This window comes from Diplotaxodon limnothrissa, linkage group LG17, assembly GCF_057381915.1.
Source record: "Diplotaxodon limnothrissa isolate DT_005_m linkage group LG17, D_limnothrissa_male_GT1.1, whole genome shotgun sequence".
In the NCBI taxonomy this organism is placed as follows: domain Eukaryota; kingdom Metazoa; phylum Chordata; class Actinopteri; order Cichliformes; family Cichlidae; genus Diplotaxodon; species Diplotaxodon limnothrissa.
The window spans coordinates 9,110,003-9,127,218 of NC_140612.1; the positions used below are offsets into that span (position 1 = coordinate 9,110,003).

Here is a 17,216-nt window from a genome sequence, read left to right on the forward strand (position 1 = left end):
TGAGCAGGTCGATAAAGTGGTGCGTGTGACCTGCTTAACAGTCAGATAACTCTGTTAGGCATTGGTGGAGACCAGAGGGCAAACAAAAAGAAGAGTGAATATTAGACTTCTATTTCCCAAGTGGTTATAGATATGAGTTTAAAGTGGGTGATTCTTTCTCTGAGTCTCTACACGTGTACGCGTTCAGCTGGTTGTCGTAACATGCCGCAACCGCCTTTTACACGATGACATGCCAGCCCTGTGTTCCCGTTTGCACACGTTTGCAAAGTTGCCGTTTTATAGACCTTCTCAGATTGTCTGAATATTTTAGAGGTCTGAAAAAGTCAAACTATGTACTCCAAAATGTAAAAAAGTAAACCCCCGTAATAAATCACTGGATCAGATTGTACTCTACTTGAACTGGTGCATTTTGCGTTCCTATTTAGTCTGCAGAATCAAATTACCCTGAAACTTTGAGTAACAAGTGTCACTCTGTTCTATGATCTATGAATAGCTCCGAGCTTCTAGGTCAACAGTTTTGAAGACATGGCGCTGTTATCATAGACATCCGTATGCCTGTGTGTGTGTGTGTGTGTGTGTGTGTGTGTGTGTGTGTGTGTGTGTGTGTGTGTGTGTGTGTGTGTGTGTGTCTCTGTCTTTCTGGCTCTGAGCATTGGACGAGTTGCTGGGACACCAGCATGGCAAGGTGACCTCTAATAAATAACTAAATAACATGGAGACACACACACACAGACTCTTACTGGCAGTCTGAGTCCATGTTTTCAGCCCAGAAGTCCAAAATGTATACAGTAAATCAACAGTTCATAATTTTGTTTAACTTTTCTTATCAATCCTAAAGATACACACACGCTCCAGAAGTATGTGGTGTATGTTTCATATCCTTTTTTTCCACATGATGTAAGATCGAGGAACATTTGAAACGAGTTGAGTGAGAGCAGCTATTTTTGTCAGTTTGTGCTTTAACCATTTATCACAGTTAGAAAAAAGCAGAAGGTCAAACTAGTGACCATCACATGTGCGCTGAAGTAACAAAGAGAGATGCAGGCTCCATTTGTGATCTAGTGCTGACCAGCTTTGACTTGTTAAACCCTCTGACGCCCAAAACCCAATGGCTAATGGGTCATCAGGGCTTTGTGTGTTGAAGTTAATTAGTGGTAAAAGAAGCATCTCTTACAAGAGATTTCAGCTTTATTGGCTGATTTCTGAGGGGGGGGTTGTAAGTCTAACCTGCCAATTCTATTTTTCTTTCCCAGAACTATAACTGACAGCACATACAAACAAAAATCATTACTTCTTCAATTAAAGACACTGAAAGAAATGATTAAACTTTACAATTCTTCTCCCAAACTGCACTAAGTCACAGGATTTACTCTCACTGAAACAGCTGAAAATAAAGTGCTGCTGGAAAGTGGTAACCATAACTAAGTCACCCTTACCTGACATATATGAATTTACTAAACATGAGTAAAGGCATCAGATGTATATTAAAGCAACTGTCAGGTACTTGCATCATTTTCCACTGTGTTTATAACTTAAAATAACGGGACACTTTGGTCCTTTGCTCATACTGAGGCTGCTGGCTTGTGGTTGGCTCTGAGCTCTGGATTATTGTCACAAACGTTTTCGTGTTGGTGCCCCCACGGTTAACCTTGGTGAACTTTGTGTCTTCACTCAGAATGAACAGGTTCCATGCTAACAGTGTGTGTGGATTGAAGTGTGTGCACGACTATTTCCCACTCTGCTCAAGTTGCACATGCTAAAATGGACTGCCTTACAATCACACGTGTGGAAAGTCGATCGCTCAGTGGTCCGGGCCGAGAACAGGTGATTCTGTTCCTGGCCGGTCAGTAAAAAAAAGACTAAATGGGTAGTCTTCTAAGTTTATAGTTTAAAATAAAAATATTTGTGCTTTTATTTAGAGGTTTTAATCGGGTTTTTTTACTTGTCCTGTTAACAGAACATATGTAGGTCAGCCATAATGAGCTGCAAAGTCTTTATTTAAGACTGTACACAGTCAAAGTAACCTCAGTGCTTTTAATGTGTTAGGAGTGTAGCTTTTACATGCTAAACAGGTCATTGTGAAATACAAAACAAATCCAAAATCTTTGGGAAAATGTGATCATATTCAGCAGAAATTGGCTTGTGCTGAGGTGAAGTTCTGCATTGGGTTTATGTGGAAAGACAAACTTTAATTTTGAAAAATAGCACAGATGCTTTCCTCTTTTCCTAATGAAGACAGGAGGAGGTTTTTTACTGCTCAAACACAGGATGATAAGTTTGCCTTCCCATTAAATTGCCTTCTGGAATTCAAAAATGGTTTTAGATCGAGCTGCTCCTGTATAGAAGAAACAAAAAGTGCTGTGCCTGGGTTTTAAGATGGCTCCCCTGCTTGTCTCTTGATAGAGGAAGCGATGGAGGAGGAGAAAGAGAAAAAGTTAAACCTGGAGACAGATTGAGGAAAAGCGCTGAGACACCGAGAGAATGAAAGGGGGAAAAAAGGAAGATAGAGCGAGGAGATGCGCTGGGGCATCTCAGGCAGAAAGAACTGGGCCACTGAGCACAACTCTGGAAGAAAAGAGATGGAAAAAAAAAGAAAAGAGTGGCCTGGAAAAGAGGGAGAGACAGTGAGAGATGACAGAAGGAGAGGAGAGGCTCATGTGAAGCCTTTCCTCTGTGAGCTTCACATATAGGCTACTGAAGAACAGTTGGACGAGCGAAGCCTTGAAATGAAAAACCAAATAAGTTGGTCTGGTAATGTTTGAGAACAGCCAGTTGAATAGTGAAAAATGATGGAATTTCCCTGTCTCAGAGAAATGTTGTGGATTGTCATCTATTAAGTAAATCGGTGAAAATCTCATATCTGTTACTTTTGGGCTCTGAAGCCTTTTCTATAGGAAAATTACCAGAAAGCAACCAGCTAGCAACCAGTTTCCTCGGATTGTGCTCATTGACAGACTCATTCATACTGATGGCAGAGTGCTGGCAACAATCTGTCTGCACTCATTAATAAAATAGCACCTTCTGTGAGAGTGATTGCAGTTAAGTCAGACTGCAACTGTTTGCAGAAAGGTTGCCTCCTTTCAGGCGATCTGTGCAATCGCCTTCCAATCACAAGTTGTTCGGAAGGCGATTGCAATCAATCAGTCACAGCACATTGCAATCTGGTGCAGAATGACAGAAGTTCAATTCAATTCAATTCAATTTCATTTATATAGCGCCAAATCACAACAACAGTCGCTTCAAGGCAAGTCAAGGCAATTAACAGGCAGCCAGCACAGATGTCCTACTTTTTATCATTTGACTGATCCATTAGCGTGCTCTGAGTTAGCTTTTTGATACCAAGTGTGTCCAATGTCGGATGGTTTTTCAGTTGAATAAATGTAATGTAAGCTTGCTCAGCTAACACTATTTCAGGATTTTGGTGCATAAGATGAGCTCTCTTGTTCATAGTATTCCCAATGTATTTCATTTTATTGAGCTAGCATTGGCAACATCCGGTCTTCCCTCTGCAAAGCCTTGCAGCCATGGTGGTAACTGTTGTGGATGAGAATTGTGGACAGGACTATGGATAAAGTTATTCTTCAGATTGTCTATTACTGTACACCAACGTCAGTTTAAATCTTGCTGTAGTTTCCTGTCAGTTTTGAGCTATAAAAGACTGACAGCTTTTGAAGTAGTGTTCATAGTTTTTCTCAGTTTTTCTAGAATGCCCAGTAAACGGGTTCATGACTTTTATGACCAGATATTATCCATATTAATGAGAACTAAACTGGTACTTAAATATCATTTTCCTTCAGTAAATTAGTGCTCAAAGCCTGTTTTACAACAAACCACATTTACCTTTGACAAACCACTCACATCCCCTTTAAGCTCTTTCTAGGGTTTGGTGATAAAAAAAAGTAATTTTTTTATATCAGTCAATATCAATAAAAATATCATAGTTAGTAGTGCTATTGTCATTATCATTTGGCCTTTCATGTTTTCTGTCAATGAACTCTTAATAGAAATATAAAGTTCACAGAAGCCATATTTCTATTGAAGAAATGTGTTTCACAATAATGATTTTAATAGTTTGATCGCTCAGCCCTACTTTCAGTTGCCCACGGCCACACTTTGGCATATGGACCGGGGAGCTTAGTATCAACCCACTGACCCTTTGATTACTTGGCAACCGTCTCTACCTTGTGAGCCACAGATGATAATGAAACTCGTTATGAGGTATTTCATGTGCTTAAGCCTACCAATTTGAGCGCTTTTTTTATATAGCTCAAAAATGAAGGATACCTTAAATGACACATCAGATCTTGATAAATTAAAGGTTTCATTTGAAAAAGGGTCATTAGAATTTTATGCTATTTATGCCTTTTTTTGCTGCTCTTTTTTAAACTTATTCTTTTTAAACTGTATTGCTTATTGCACTGTAGAGGCTGGTGAGGAACAGTATTTCCTTTCAGGCTGGGTAACACCATAAGGAATGATAATAAACTTCTTTAGTCTTCTTGAGAAGTCATGATTTAAAAAAGACTTCCCTTTATTTTATTTATGTATTTATTTATTTGGAATCTTGCAGAAGCAAATTTATGAGAGAAAAGGCTGTGGAAACACGAGCACACTTCTCTTCGACGCCGATGCTGTCGATAAAATGTCAATAGTTGCCACCAGGGTTTGCTGCAGGCCAGGATGCGTCGCATATATTGCCCCAAACTAACAGAGTCATGTGCTATTCTTGGCTGACTTTTTAAAATTGCCAAGCATTCCTGTTGAGCAGCTAATTAATAAAAAGATCTATTAGCCGCCATATGAAAACAGTGTACATGATAGAATCCCTGCAGTAGCTCGGATACGTTCATATCTGACAGCATGATTCTCCCTGACTGCCTGTCACGCAGCCCTTTTCTGTCTGGCTGCTTGTTTATCTGTCTTTATTGCAAACTATTTATAAATCCCACTGTTTGTCTGTCTAACTTTCAGTCTGTCATTTGTGGGTACTTGTCACTGAAGGCAGTCACGTCCTAAAGTTTTTCTGTGTACACAGTGAGAGTCATAAACATCTTTTTCAGGTCACTCTGTGGTTTCGGTAACAACGCTTTGACTCATTTGGCGCGTTTGTATATTTGTTCATTCATGCATCTGAGCATAATTGATTGTCACATTTCGGGTGCAGGTGAATTGTCAGCTGTTCTCGGCTTTGTTGTGTCAGCTGATTGTTATTTTTAGTGTGAGTGATGCAAGGGTCGTTGGGTTTTACAGACGTGCCACCTGGAGCCACAGTGGCAGGCAGATTGGACTGGCTGAGAGTGTGAAAACGCCCAGACTGTGATTCATCAAGACCGTGTTGTGATTCCTCGAGGCTTTGTCCTCTTCAGAAAAATGCAAACCATTTGTTAGAGCACAGATAAATGTTTCCCTGACAGCAAGGCTTTTTAGGGATGGGAGCGACGGGATGGAATGAAACGGTGAGAACTGGGGATGGTTTGGGGGAAAAGTGAGGTAAAATATTTTATTTGTATCTGTTTTTTCACTTAAATCAACCTAAAGGTAGGGAAATATGAGGCGGGAATAAAACTAACCCACACAACTTCAGAAATTTACAAAACCTTCACACTGCGCCTAACTAAAATAGACAATTAAATTAAATGTGATCTCCAAAAAAAGCTACTAACTATTCAGTAAACCCTGTTATTAGTGATCTTCAATAAATATTACCACTGTTTTGTCTACGCTTATGAAAGATGAATTCATAATTAAATTAATTAATTAACGTCTCACTAAATTAAGTGAGACTTTAATTCTTATGAGCATTATAAAACTTCCAGAGGTAACCAGAGGTAATTCTGACCTTTTAGCCACTGATCAGTGTATTAGCAGACTGATATTTTTTCAAATTTATAATAGCCAGTAAATAAATCTTAAAACTGTAAAGAAGAGATGGCGGTGTGTTGATGTTGAATAATTCGTCCACAAGAGGGCACTCTCAGTTTCATTGTTGGCAATGCACCTGTTTGGAAGGACAAACGTAAACAAATAAATAAACAAATGTAACACATTTTAGGGAAATCTTTTTGAGTTTTTGTATCTAAAGAAAAAAGACTAAAATTGGGAATTATATCAGAATATCAGCATCTGTCTTAAAAATCCTACATCACTCCTGTATGTCGATGTTGCCATTAACATAAAAACCAGGATGTCACACATTCAGAATGTCAAAAAAACGAAGAAACACACAAACGAACGGCAATACTCGAGACTTAGGGTCTAATTTAAAAGAGCTCCTGTCTCATCTCCTTCACCTGCTTCTCGCCTCTCATGTGAGCTATTATGCATCATCTAAAATCAAATAAAATGTTAAAGATTTGCATTTTCTTTCTTTAAGGAAGTACAGGATAATGACTACCATTTAAAACACTGAATTCGTTTCAGCAGTTGAAATTACAAGTTACAGCGCGCTGGACCTCAATGTGAACCAGCGGTCTGCTTCACAAAAAGGATGGCATAATAAGCTGGCAATATAGTTTTATACCACAACAAAAACAAGAATTATCATGGGAAATGACATGGCGGTCCTTCTGCCTCCCGTCTGACCTCGTCTGCATCTGCTCCTTTCCTGGAAAAAGACACCTCCCTAGCCTAACCTTGCTGCATTAAAATCAGCTAGCAATTCTTAGCCTGTTGTTTTCTACTTATTATCCAAGTCCGGGACAATCTGTTCAGACTCTCTTGGACCAGAAAAATTTCACCCTGACTTTAACTAGTTATGATGTGTAAGCATGTTTGCAAAATCCCTCTGCAGCTCAACATGTCAGCCTCAATAATTCAATTCAATCATAGCACTGAATTGATCCTTTTGACCCTATTTACACAGAGTGCCAACTCTTAATGAGCGCAAAGACAATGAGTATATAATAATCACAAAAAACAGCTTTACTTAATCATTTTATTCCTAACAGGTATGACTTTGTAACTTTAGACAAACAGCTTTGACCTGTGATGCCAAAAAAGAGCAATAAAGTCCTTCATTTTTTCTATATCAGTCGTACGGTTTTTCTATTCCAAAACAAGATAACACATTTTTTTTAATTGCTCAGATACATATCATGGATCAGCCTATCCGCTGTCTTTAATGCCTTTTAAGGTCTTTAACATTAACTTTGAAAGCAGCCCTGAACGTTGTGTGGGATATCTGGTTAAGTCAAGCTACCGAAGCTTAACCAGATCTTAACCTTTGAAGTAGCAGACGACAAGAAATTGTTTCTAATTTGATATATTTTCTGTGATACTTATGTTTTGTGATTATTGCCAACAGAGAAAATACCCCAGTTTTTTTCTGGGTTTTTTTTTCCATCAGATTATTCTTCCAGACTTTGCTGGCTTGCTATTTATAATATTCATCCCGTACTTATCAATCAGTCTCTTTACATTTTTTTCATTATATTTTTCCTACATGAACTTATGCAGTAAATAACCAAACAAATTGTTTGGGGGGGTCTGATATGATGAGAAGACATTGTGCAACAGACAACATCACGAGTGAGTTTCCCCACATTTTAATATGTAAGAAAATATCAGAAGATCGGGGCGTTTGTCATCACTGCAAAGTTTATTTGTGTGTTGAAATGTTAAAGGTTGTGGAGCAGCACAGGACAGTCTGACAGTCAAGCAGCAGCTGATACGGGTAGCCTGCTCCTTCTACTGGTTAATGCCTCATTCAGTGCTGGTTGTCCGGCCACGCTGAAGGGTGAACGGTTTGATTGTGCACCAAAGTTCCACAAAAGCAAGCGGAGGCAAAATCCACTCAGTGATGACGCATCGTTCAGACTCACTTTTTTATGACGACTCTCTTTCAAGCCTTTTTCGCAGCCAGATGCCTTGTTATCCCAGACTGTGGATTTGTCTAAAAAGCTTAATATCTACTATCAAAATCAGTCCTCCAATGATAAACCTGTGCCTCAGACTTATATAACTTTTCACTATTCCAGTGTACGTATGTGGGATGACAGCACATTTCTATAGGACTTTTCAAAAAGAACATCTTAAAATGATGTTCTCTGATGATCAGAGACTCAAGCACAATTGAAATCTGCATGTGTGTGTGTGAGTATTTTCATGTGGTGGTAGTACAGGTAACTGCCCAAAGTGCTTATTTAATGTTTAGTAAATGTAAAAAAAAAAAACAACAACCCAACAAAACACAGAAAGTGGCAGAACAAGCTGTTCTTGGCCGCTAGATAACTAACTGCCTCCCACATGCACACACACACTCACACTCAGGGATTTGCTTGACAATGTGGAGCACTGGGATGTGAAACAGGATCTTCCGTGTCCTCTCACCGTCACTGACACAAGTAAATGAGTCAGCATGCATGACTGTTTGTGTCACTGATTTGTATGTGTGTGTGTGTTTCACATGTGCTCGTCCGCGATAGCGTGCGACTGTTGTGAGCGAGTGCAGAAACCCTGGGGCGATATCCACAGAGCGCAGCTCTCCCGCCTTTTGCGAGAAACAGAAAAGGAAACACGAAGCGGTGGCATGGAGTTGTTCTCGGGCTCTTATTCAGGTGCTATAAAAGTGTCTGACATATCTGAGTCTACATTAAGCGTCGCAGAATGTGGAGCGCTCGCCCACCGAGTGCAGCATGTTCTGTTTTATGACACAGAAGAGAGAGACAGAGAGAGCAGGAGAATGAGTAAAAATACACCCAGCTCCTGGGAGACGGTCTCTATGGCAGCGGTTACCGTGGCGACAGTGAGGCTGCACGTGAAGCGATGGCTGTCATGGCACCCCTAGGGGAATTCACCCTCTTGAGCTGCTGGAGGACATGCACAGATATTCACAAACACACAAGCTTGAATGAAGAGCAGAGGGAGGAGGAAAGCGACCGCTCGAGGGGAAATTCAGGAGAACTGCCGATCGCTCGCTAGCTGTGGTAAAAACTTAACTCTGGGGGACTGCCGAGCTAAAGCAGAGTTTGCTTGAACATTTTATGGAGCTATATAATTTTAAAAGGAAATATTTTTACCAGCTCAGACAGTGCAGTTGAGTTTTGTGTGACATTTCAGCAAAGTGTCCTGCAATTCAGTAGTTGGGACCAACGTTAAAGATGGTTTGTTTTGACTTATTAGTAGACAATAAAGGGGGGTCAAAAGTAGTTTTTGTGACTCTGTGAAAAAGGTATGTGAAGAAATATTTCTTACATTGCTTGGTGTGTTCCCAGTGCTTACTGTATATGTACACTGCACAGCCAAAAAACAAAAAGTCCCACACTCTAATATTTTCTGGGACTGCCTTTAGTTTTATAGGCACTACACACTCACTGAGGAATTGTTTCGAGATATTTACAAAGTGTATTTAAATATTTTTTCAACAAGATCTTGTAACCATGATGAGGCAGTCAGACTGCTAAAGTCTTCTGCAGCACATCCAGAAGATTCTCAGTGGGTCTAAGGTCAGGTCTCTGGTGATCCCTGAGCCAGTGAATTCTGTCATCTGTCATCTTGGAACGTGCTCGTGCCGTCAGGGATGAAAAAAAAAAATATTGATGGAAAATCCTGGTCAGTCAGTACAGTATATTTAGCAGAAAAACAATTGTCTTTTTTTATTAACAAACACCTGATCATTTCAGTGTGGGCATTGACGGTGAAGGGAGGGAGGCAGGACAAAAGACACACTGTGGAAGAGAGCCAGAGATTAATAACAACTAATAATTAAATGCAGAGCAGAGTATTAAACACACAGAGAGTATAAAGAGGTGAATGAAGAAAAGAAACACTCAGTGCATCATGGGAAGCCCTCAGCAGCCTAGGCTTATAGCAGCATAACTAAGGGAGGATACAAGGTCATCTGATCCAGCACTAACTATAGCCCTTGATAAACTGTAAGGACCTTTTCACATAATGAAGTCTGCACATTTTTACCAATACTGCTGCATTTTTACTTTCTCCTGAGTTGGATTTTTGGCTCTCTCTCGAGTATTTTTAACAGCGTGCAGTGTGGCGTTAATACTTCTTCATCACAGTCTTCTTCTTTTTCACCCGCTGCTGGTGTGTAAAAGTGTACATGTGTGGAGGTGCTTAAGTCTGTGCGTGTGCACATGTGGGCGGGTGTATGTTACAGTAGCAGTTCTTGTAAAACTTCTCACTACATCTTTGTTTTCTGTTTTATGTCATAATTATTATGATGATTACCAAAGCTATTTAAATGTGTGTGTGTGTGTGGGGGGGACTTGGACTTGCACATGAAGCATTGCCTCTGCAGAGTCAGTCTGCTCCGTCATGCTGTTTCCATAGCAGCAGCAAGAGCCAACACAGCCAACCACGCTCACTTCCTTGTTTCATCCTATTGGTACTGGCTCATTCTGACTCCCATCCAAATTGTATTTCTTTTTTTTCTTTTTTGTGCTGCATGCTATCTGGATGTCTGGGCAGGACTGGACACACTTCGGCACCCCCTTTACATTCACTCTAGCAGAGGTGATCAGTGTGTTAGAAATAAAGACAAAACCTAACGATGACTAAAATATTTCACTGCATCCATGAATGGCCACGTGGCCAAGTCCTTTGCACTGTTATATTGATATATGGGTCACACAGAGCAGTCTTCATCCTTGTTATTTGTCTTTTGGTGTGATATCTGTTGTGAACAGTGGCAGCACAGCGCCCTCTTCTTTTCCTCATGAACTTCAGATAATCAGTCTGTGCAGGTGTCTGTGTCATGAAGGTGACTGCCCACAAAAGTCTCTCACTGCTGCCCACGTAACCCCCCCCCCTCCAACAGACACACACCCACACCCATATTTGCTATTTGTCACCCTGCTGTTGTTAATACTTGCCTGGGCGACATCAGCTCCTCTCTCTCGTTCCCTCTCCGCTCCGTTGACAAAAAGCTGTTATTTTTAGTCTACTCTGTCTTTGTAAATTAAGCTGTTACATCCATAACCGTGAGGGCAGAGCAGGCAGCTGCACTATCAGTAGCTTATAGAAACAGATTTCTTAGCAGACGGCGAGCTCATATTTTGCACATGTTTTCAAGACAAAAGTTTTTTTTCTGTGCTCCTTTTAGTGAGTTCTGTAATTACTCAAAGTCACCTCAGTCAGGAAAACAAATGTTTTTGCTTATGTGTGATGGATCACACACACACACACACACACACACACACACACACACACACACACACACACACACACACAATGAATAATGATAACTAAAGCCAAAAACCTCCAGAGTCAAAAAAGGCACGTTATAGATGGAAAATGAGTTTTAACAAACTCTGATTTGTGGGTCACGTCACCTGTGGTTAGTGTTACTGGTTTCTTTGGAACATAATACTGGGCCATCTGGATTAATGATTCGAGGATGCTGTAGACACTGAAACTGATTTTGCATGTTTGCTAATTATGTATTTTTAAGCCCAACAAGCAGTCCGCCTGCCTTCTTACTCAGCCACTGAGAAGATCCTTAGTGCTGTGTAACCACGATGGAGTGTGTCAGCTGACTTCTGCCGCCTGTGCTCAGACAGCCACACTAGCAAGCTGATGTTCTAGCAAGCTGAGCGTGGACACATGTAGTGTTACCTCTTTGTTTAGGCATCTTTATATTGCAGAGAATCTAATAAAGATTGTAAAGAGCAGCAGGATGTATTGACCTGTGGTGTAGTTTGCTCCAGGCCCGGATACTGTTAACATTAAATGTTTCTGAGAAAATGCTGTTGGGACAGCAATGTTAAGTCCCAGCCAAAATGGTTGTGGTTTGATTGGGGAACTTAATTATAAAGCAGATGACCAGAGGGCACATTGTTTCCAAGTCAGGCCCTTTCTTAGAAATTAGGAAATATGGATCACATCAGTGTAGTTGTGTAGCTATGAAAAAAAGCAAAGCAATACATCTGTATGTGTTTTCTTTAATATATTTGATAGAGAGTCTTTTTGGTAGTTTATTTGGTAGTTAGGGTTGGATCAGGTGACCCTGAATCCTCCCTTAGTTACACTGCAATAGGTCTGGGCTGCTTGGGGCTTCCCATCAGTGTTTCTTTTTCACTCGCTATATGTTTATACACCACTCTGCATTTAATCAGTAGTTATTATTCATCTCTGGCTCTTTTCAGCATGTCTTTGACTTGTTTTCCTCCCCTTACCCCAACCAGTCTGACAGGTTGCTGCAGCTCCCTGAGCCTGCTTCCTGCAGAGGTGTTTTTCCTGTTTAAAGGAAGGTTTTCCTCCCCACTGTCGCCAAAGTGCATGCTCAAAGGGGATCATATTATTGCTTGGGTTTTCTTGTTTTCTTTGTATTGTTATAGGATCTTTACCTTACAATATAAAGCACCTTAAAGCAGTTGTTGTGATTTAGCACTATAAGTAAAACTGAATTGAATTGAACTGAATAGTGCCGCGCAGTACTGCACTGTAATACTTTCAATAAAAGGTAGACATCTGATGTTAGCATGTTTTACAGTTCTCATATCTAGAAGAGATATAGCATTAATATTCCATAATATGCAGTGTACATCATGATTATATTGATTATACAGTTTATGTCACAGTAGTGTAATTAACACATCAATTTCTTCAAAGTCTCCAAAGTGACGTAGTTAGTTATATATTTAAAAAATATATAAGAAAACATTAGGTTAAAACTTCTTACACTTTCTTAATAGCATCCACGCTATTTGCTTTAAAACTACACTCTCCAGCCACTTTATTAGGTACACCTAATTAACACAAATTAGCCAGTCACATGGCAGCAACTGCTTGCATTCAGAAATGTTGAATGTGGGAAGAAAAGTAATTTTAGTGACATTGAATGTGGGAAAGTTCTCGGTACATTTCAGAAACTGCAAAGCAGGAAAGCATGGATCCATCTGGCCTTGTATCGATATTTCAGGATGATAGTGGTGTAATAGTGTGGAAGATATTTTTTCGTTGTACTTTGGGCCCATTAGTGCCAACTGAGCCTTGTTTAAACACCACAACCTACCTGAGTATTGTTGCTGACCATGTCCATCTCTTTACAACCACAGTGTAGCCAACTTCTAATGGATTCTTCCGGCAAGCTAACATGCCATGTCACAAAGCCCAGTTTAGGCTCAAATGGCCTCCGATGGCCCTGATTTTAATCCAGTAGAGCACGTTTTGGATGTGGTGTAACAGCATATTCACACTGTGCATGTGCAGCTGATAAATCTGCAGCAAATATGACATGCTATCATATCAACATGGACAAAGATCTTTGAGGAATGTTTCAAGCATTTTATTGAATCTATTTCACAAATAATTAAGGCAGGTGTAACTACTGAAGTGGCCGAGTATCTGCGGTAAAAAATAATACACAGACAAGCCGCCGCCAAACAGCATCGTGAGAAGCACTGACTGCCGGGTTTACACATAGAATAGGCAAACAGTAAATGTCAGCTGGCCTCATTACACCTGCACTGAGCATGACTGTGGATAAGGATGCATTGATTTTAATGGTCCAGTCCTTTTAGATAAACAGTCCTGCAGGATCTGCGACCTTTTTATCTGATTTCAGTGGCTTGCAAAAAGCTAGAGCAGATAACACAGTGTACTCGCAATGTTCAAGATTACTCTCTCTATCGTCTGAATTCATCTGGTCTCACTGTGCTGGACATGTGTGTGTTTATAGCCAGATAAAGCTGCAGGTCTTATCTCTGAGCCTCCTGGTGTTCCTCTCACTGCTCTCTACACCTTCTTATTTTCACGTTCTCTCTTTAGTTTCCTCATCTCTTTCTTTTCATGCCGCTCTGCAGCTTCTCATCGCATCCAGTTGCTGTTGTGCTCGATGGCAGTTGAAGATCAAGCAGGAAATTGAAGTCCAATCACTGAAAACTCGCTCTTTGTTCCGTTTGAAAGGGCTGGCGTTAAAATGTCTTTATTTGTCAATAGATTGAGCGCAGCGAGCAAGTGGGTTTGCAATGATAAAGCTGAATGATGAGTCCTCACTCAAGGACTTTAATGACCATGGTTAGCCTACTTATGCCATTCAGCCACAAGCTTTTTAAATGGAGTTGTGTAATGGAGCGATGTTGTCGCAGAATTACAAAGGATTCGGTCTAATTATATGGCTCTGGCTTGTTGTTTGAAAAGACCATGTGTGTGTGTGTGTGTGTGTGTGTGTGTGTGTGTGTGTGTGTGTGTGAGACAAAGCGAGCCGAGCCTCAGCCTGCTGTGAACTGGGTAACTGCTGGTTGGCGGGGGATCACTGTGATACCCATCTGCCATGTGAGTTTTACATCTGCCTGACAGTCATGTGAAGCTTTTAAACTAATGTGGGTCCTTCAACACCTGTGACCTAAAGTATAATTTCACATTTTTCTCTGCCTTGGAACAATCTTCACGTATCCAATATGTACAGTGGCTGTTCAACACGGTTGAATTAAAACACAAAACAAAAACAAAACATAAAGGTCTGAATAAAAGTTGAAAAAAACAGAATGGAAGGGGAAAAAAAACAAAACTCACAAAACACAGCTGATGGATTTTTAGGTAAGATGGAAAAGTTGTGGAAGTGACAGAAACCAAAACATGTAAAAGAATTTACTGAGACATACTTGAAAAGGATTCAGAAAAAGATGCAAGGTAATGTGGGCGATCGTGGCTCAAGAGTTGGGCGTTTGCCTTGTAATCGGAAGGTTGCCGGTTCGAACCCCGGCTTGGACAGTCTCGGTTGTTGTGTCCTTGGGCAAGACACTTCACCCGTTGCCTACTGGTGGTGGTCAGAGGGCCCGGTGGCGCCAGTGTCCGGCAGCCTCGCCTCTGTCAGTGCGCCCCAGGGTGGCTGTGGCTACAATGTAGCTTACCATCACCAGTGTGTGAATGTGTGCGTGAATGGGTGGATGACTGGATATGTAAAGCGCTTTGGGGTCCTTAGGGACTAGAAAAGCGCTATATAAATACAGGCAATTTACCATTTAATCACATAATTCATATAATATTGTAAACATTTGTTTGCTTTTAGCCGTTTTCTGTTTTGTCTCCCCAAAACACTTCTCTCGTTCTTCTTTGTGAACTTTTACTGCATTATTTTTTCTGTTCTTCTGTTGTTTTTGCAGCCTTTTTCTATTTGCTGCAGTTTCAGTGCATTTGAACTCACAGGGCCACCGTACACATGGCCTTTTACATTGGTGCAGTTTTTTTCTCCTATCCACAGCAGGAAAATCCACATTCCTTAATCTATGCAAAAATGTCAAAGTTTACGTGAAGTTAATATGTCTCACTTCACAAAAATGTGGTGCTAGTGTAAATGATATCGTTCTCTAAAGTCACTTATAATACGACTTCACCTGCAGTTTTGGTTTGGTTGGACGGGGACACTTAGTGTCAATACCCACATTAGTTTAATTTTACTGTAAGAGCAAACCTTTAGCAGTGTCCATGTCTGATCTGGCTCAGAGTCGGTCTATTTCAAAAGGATGTGGGCACTGATTCCTGTACTTGACCATGGACTCAAATCTGAGTACAGCAGTAGTTCATTCAAATTCAGTGTAAGAAAACAGCTCAAATAATCATTCAGCAATTTTAGATCACCGCGTTTATATTTTTTGGTAGACTACTTTGTTTTTGTCTCTCACAGGGTTGTCAGTCAGCCACACTCACATTTACACAAACTCAATTAAGAGTCAGGATGAGGAGAACGTTCAAACTTGACACCACACAGAGAGGCTCGAGCCAACAGAACGATTTGGTACGTGCAGATTAAAATACTTTGTATGCTGATTTTGAACTATGGTTTAGATTTAAAAGGATCAGCTCACTAATTTTGGACATCAAGATTATCTTATCTTATTATTAATGTTGTAAACCACTAACCAAATTATGAATAGATAACAAAATCTGATATTGTTTATGTTTTCACAAGTAAAAATAATGTTTTGTGTCCAGTATTTTTATAGAAAAACCATGAACCATACCACACACATCCTGTGTCTGGAAGACCCTATCTCTACCTTTAGGATTAGGCCCTTAAGCCCAGCATAACTAATGCAGCATAACTCTCTTAGTTATGCTGCAGTAGGTGTAGACTGCTTGGGGAATCCCATGATGCATTGAGTATTTCCTCTTTAGTCACCTTTCTAACTCACTATGTGTTAATAGACCTCTCTGCACTGAATCATAGTTATTATTCTCTGGCTCTCTTCCACAGCATGACTTTATCCTGTCTTCCTTCTCTCACCCCAATCGGTCACTGCAGATGGCCCCGCCCCTCCCTGAGCCTGGTTCTGCTGGAGGCTTCTTCCTGTTAAAAGGGAGTTTTTCCGTCCCACTGTCACCAAAGTGCTTGCTCTTAGGGTGTCATATGATTGTTGGAGTTTTCTCTGTATTTATTACTGTAGGGTCTACCTTACATTATGAAGCGCTGTTGTTGTGATTTGTCACTGTATAAATTAAACTGAATTAAATTGAACTACAGCATTTGAAGCCTAAGCTAGTGTCTAATAGAGGTGGGGGGAAAAATCGATACTGTGTAGTATCGTGATATTTTGTTTGCTAATAATGTATCAATACAGGGACAGCAGAAATCGATATTTTGTTGCAAAAAAAGTTTTTGTGCTCTGACTTCAGAGCATGTTGATCAGCTCCTTTTTCTGAGCAAGAATCCTGACATTCCTTCACTGTCCAAATGTGTTTAACTTTTTTTTTGGCAGCAATAAACATGACAGTTTACTTATTTTAATTTAAGACATGTTTTATTTTAATTAAGTTTAAAACTTTTTTATGTAATGTAAAATTATATTTTGTTTTAATTTACTTTCAAATTCTTCAGTTGCTGAATGGGCTGCATAGTTTTCATAAATTGCATAGTTCAGAATAGCTATAATTGTACCAGATGGTTGCATTCAGTTAAGTTGGACTAGACTGTAATACAAACCGTTCAGTTTGTCAACAATAAAACTGACTGAAATGAGAGAAAGACTGAGTGCGAGACTTTGTTATTAGATAAAATGAATATTGATAAAGTTTACCTTTATGTACAGAATCTGAATATCGCAAAATATTTTAAAAAATTGCAATAATATCGTATCGTGCGTTAAGTATTGTGATAATATCGTATCGTGGGATGTATGGTGATTCCCACCTCTAGTGTCTAATGCCCTTCACTGGCTTTGCATTGATTTGAAGGTTGAGAAGGGCAAACATTTCAGAAATTACTCTGTTGAAAGTAAAGGTTGCTCACCCCTCTCTCTTTATCAGTTGATAGCTTCCCTTCT

The 17,216-nt window shown here is 40.1% G+C and overlaps 1 protein-coding gene across 1 annotated transcript in view; it reads left to right on the plus strand.

The window, feature by feature from the left end:
* Window positions 1–1,761: 1,761 nt before the first annotated feature.
* lrrc7 (leucine rich repeat containing 7) overlaps window positions 1,762–17,216 on the plus strand; it is a 71,241-nt gene continuing 55,786 nt past the window's right edge. Inside the window, exon 1 of the mRNA XM_085376619.1 lies at window positions 1,762–1,847. Coding sequence (XP_085232745.1) covers window positions 1,762–1,847 — 86 coding nt within the window. The remainder of the gene's footprint in view (window positions 1,848–17,216) is intronic.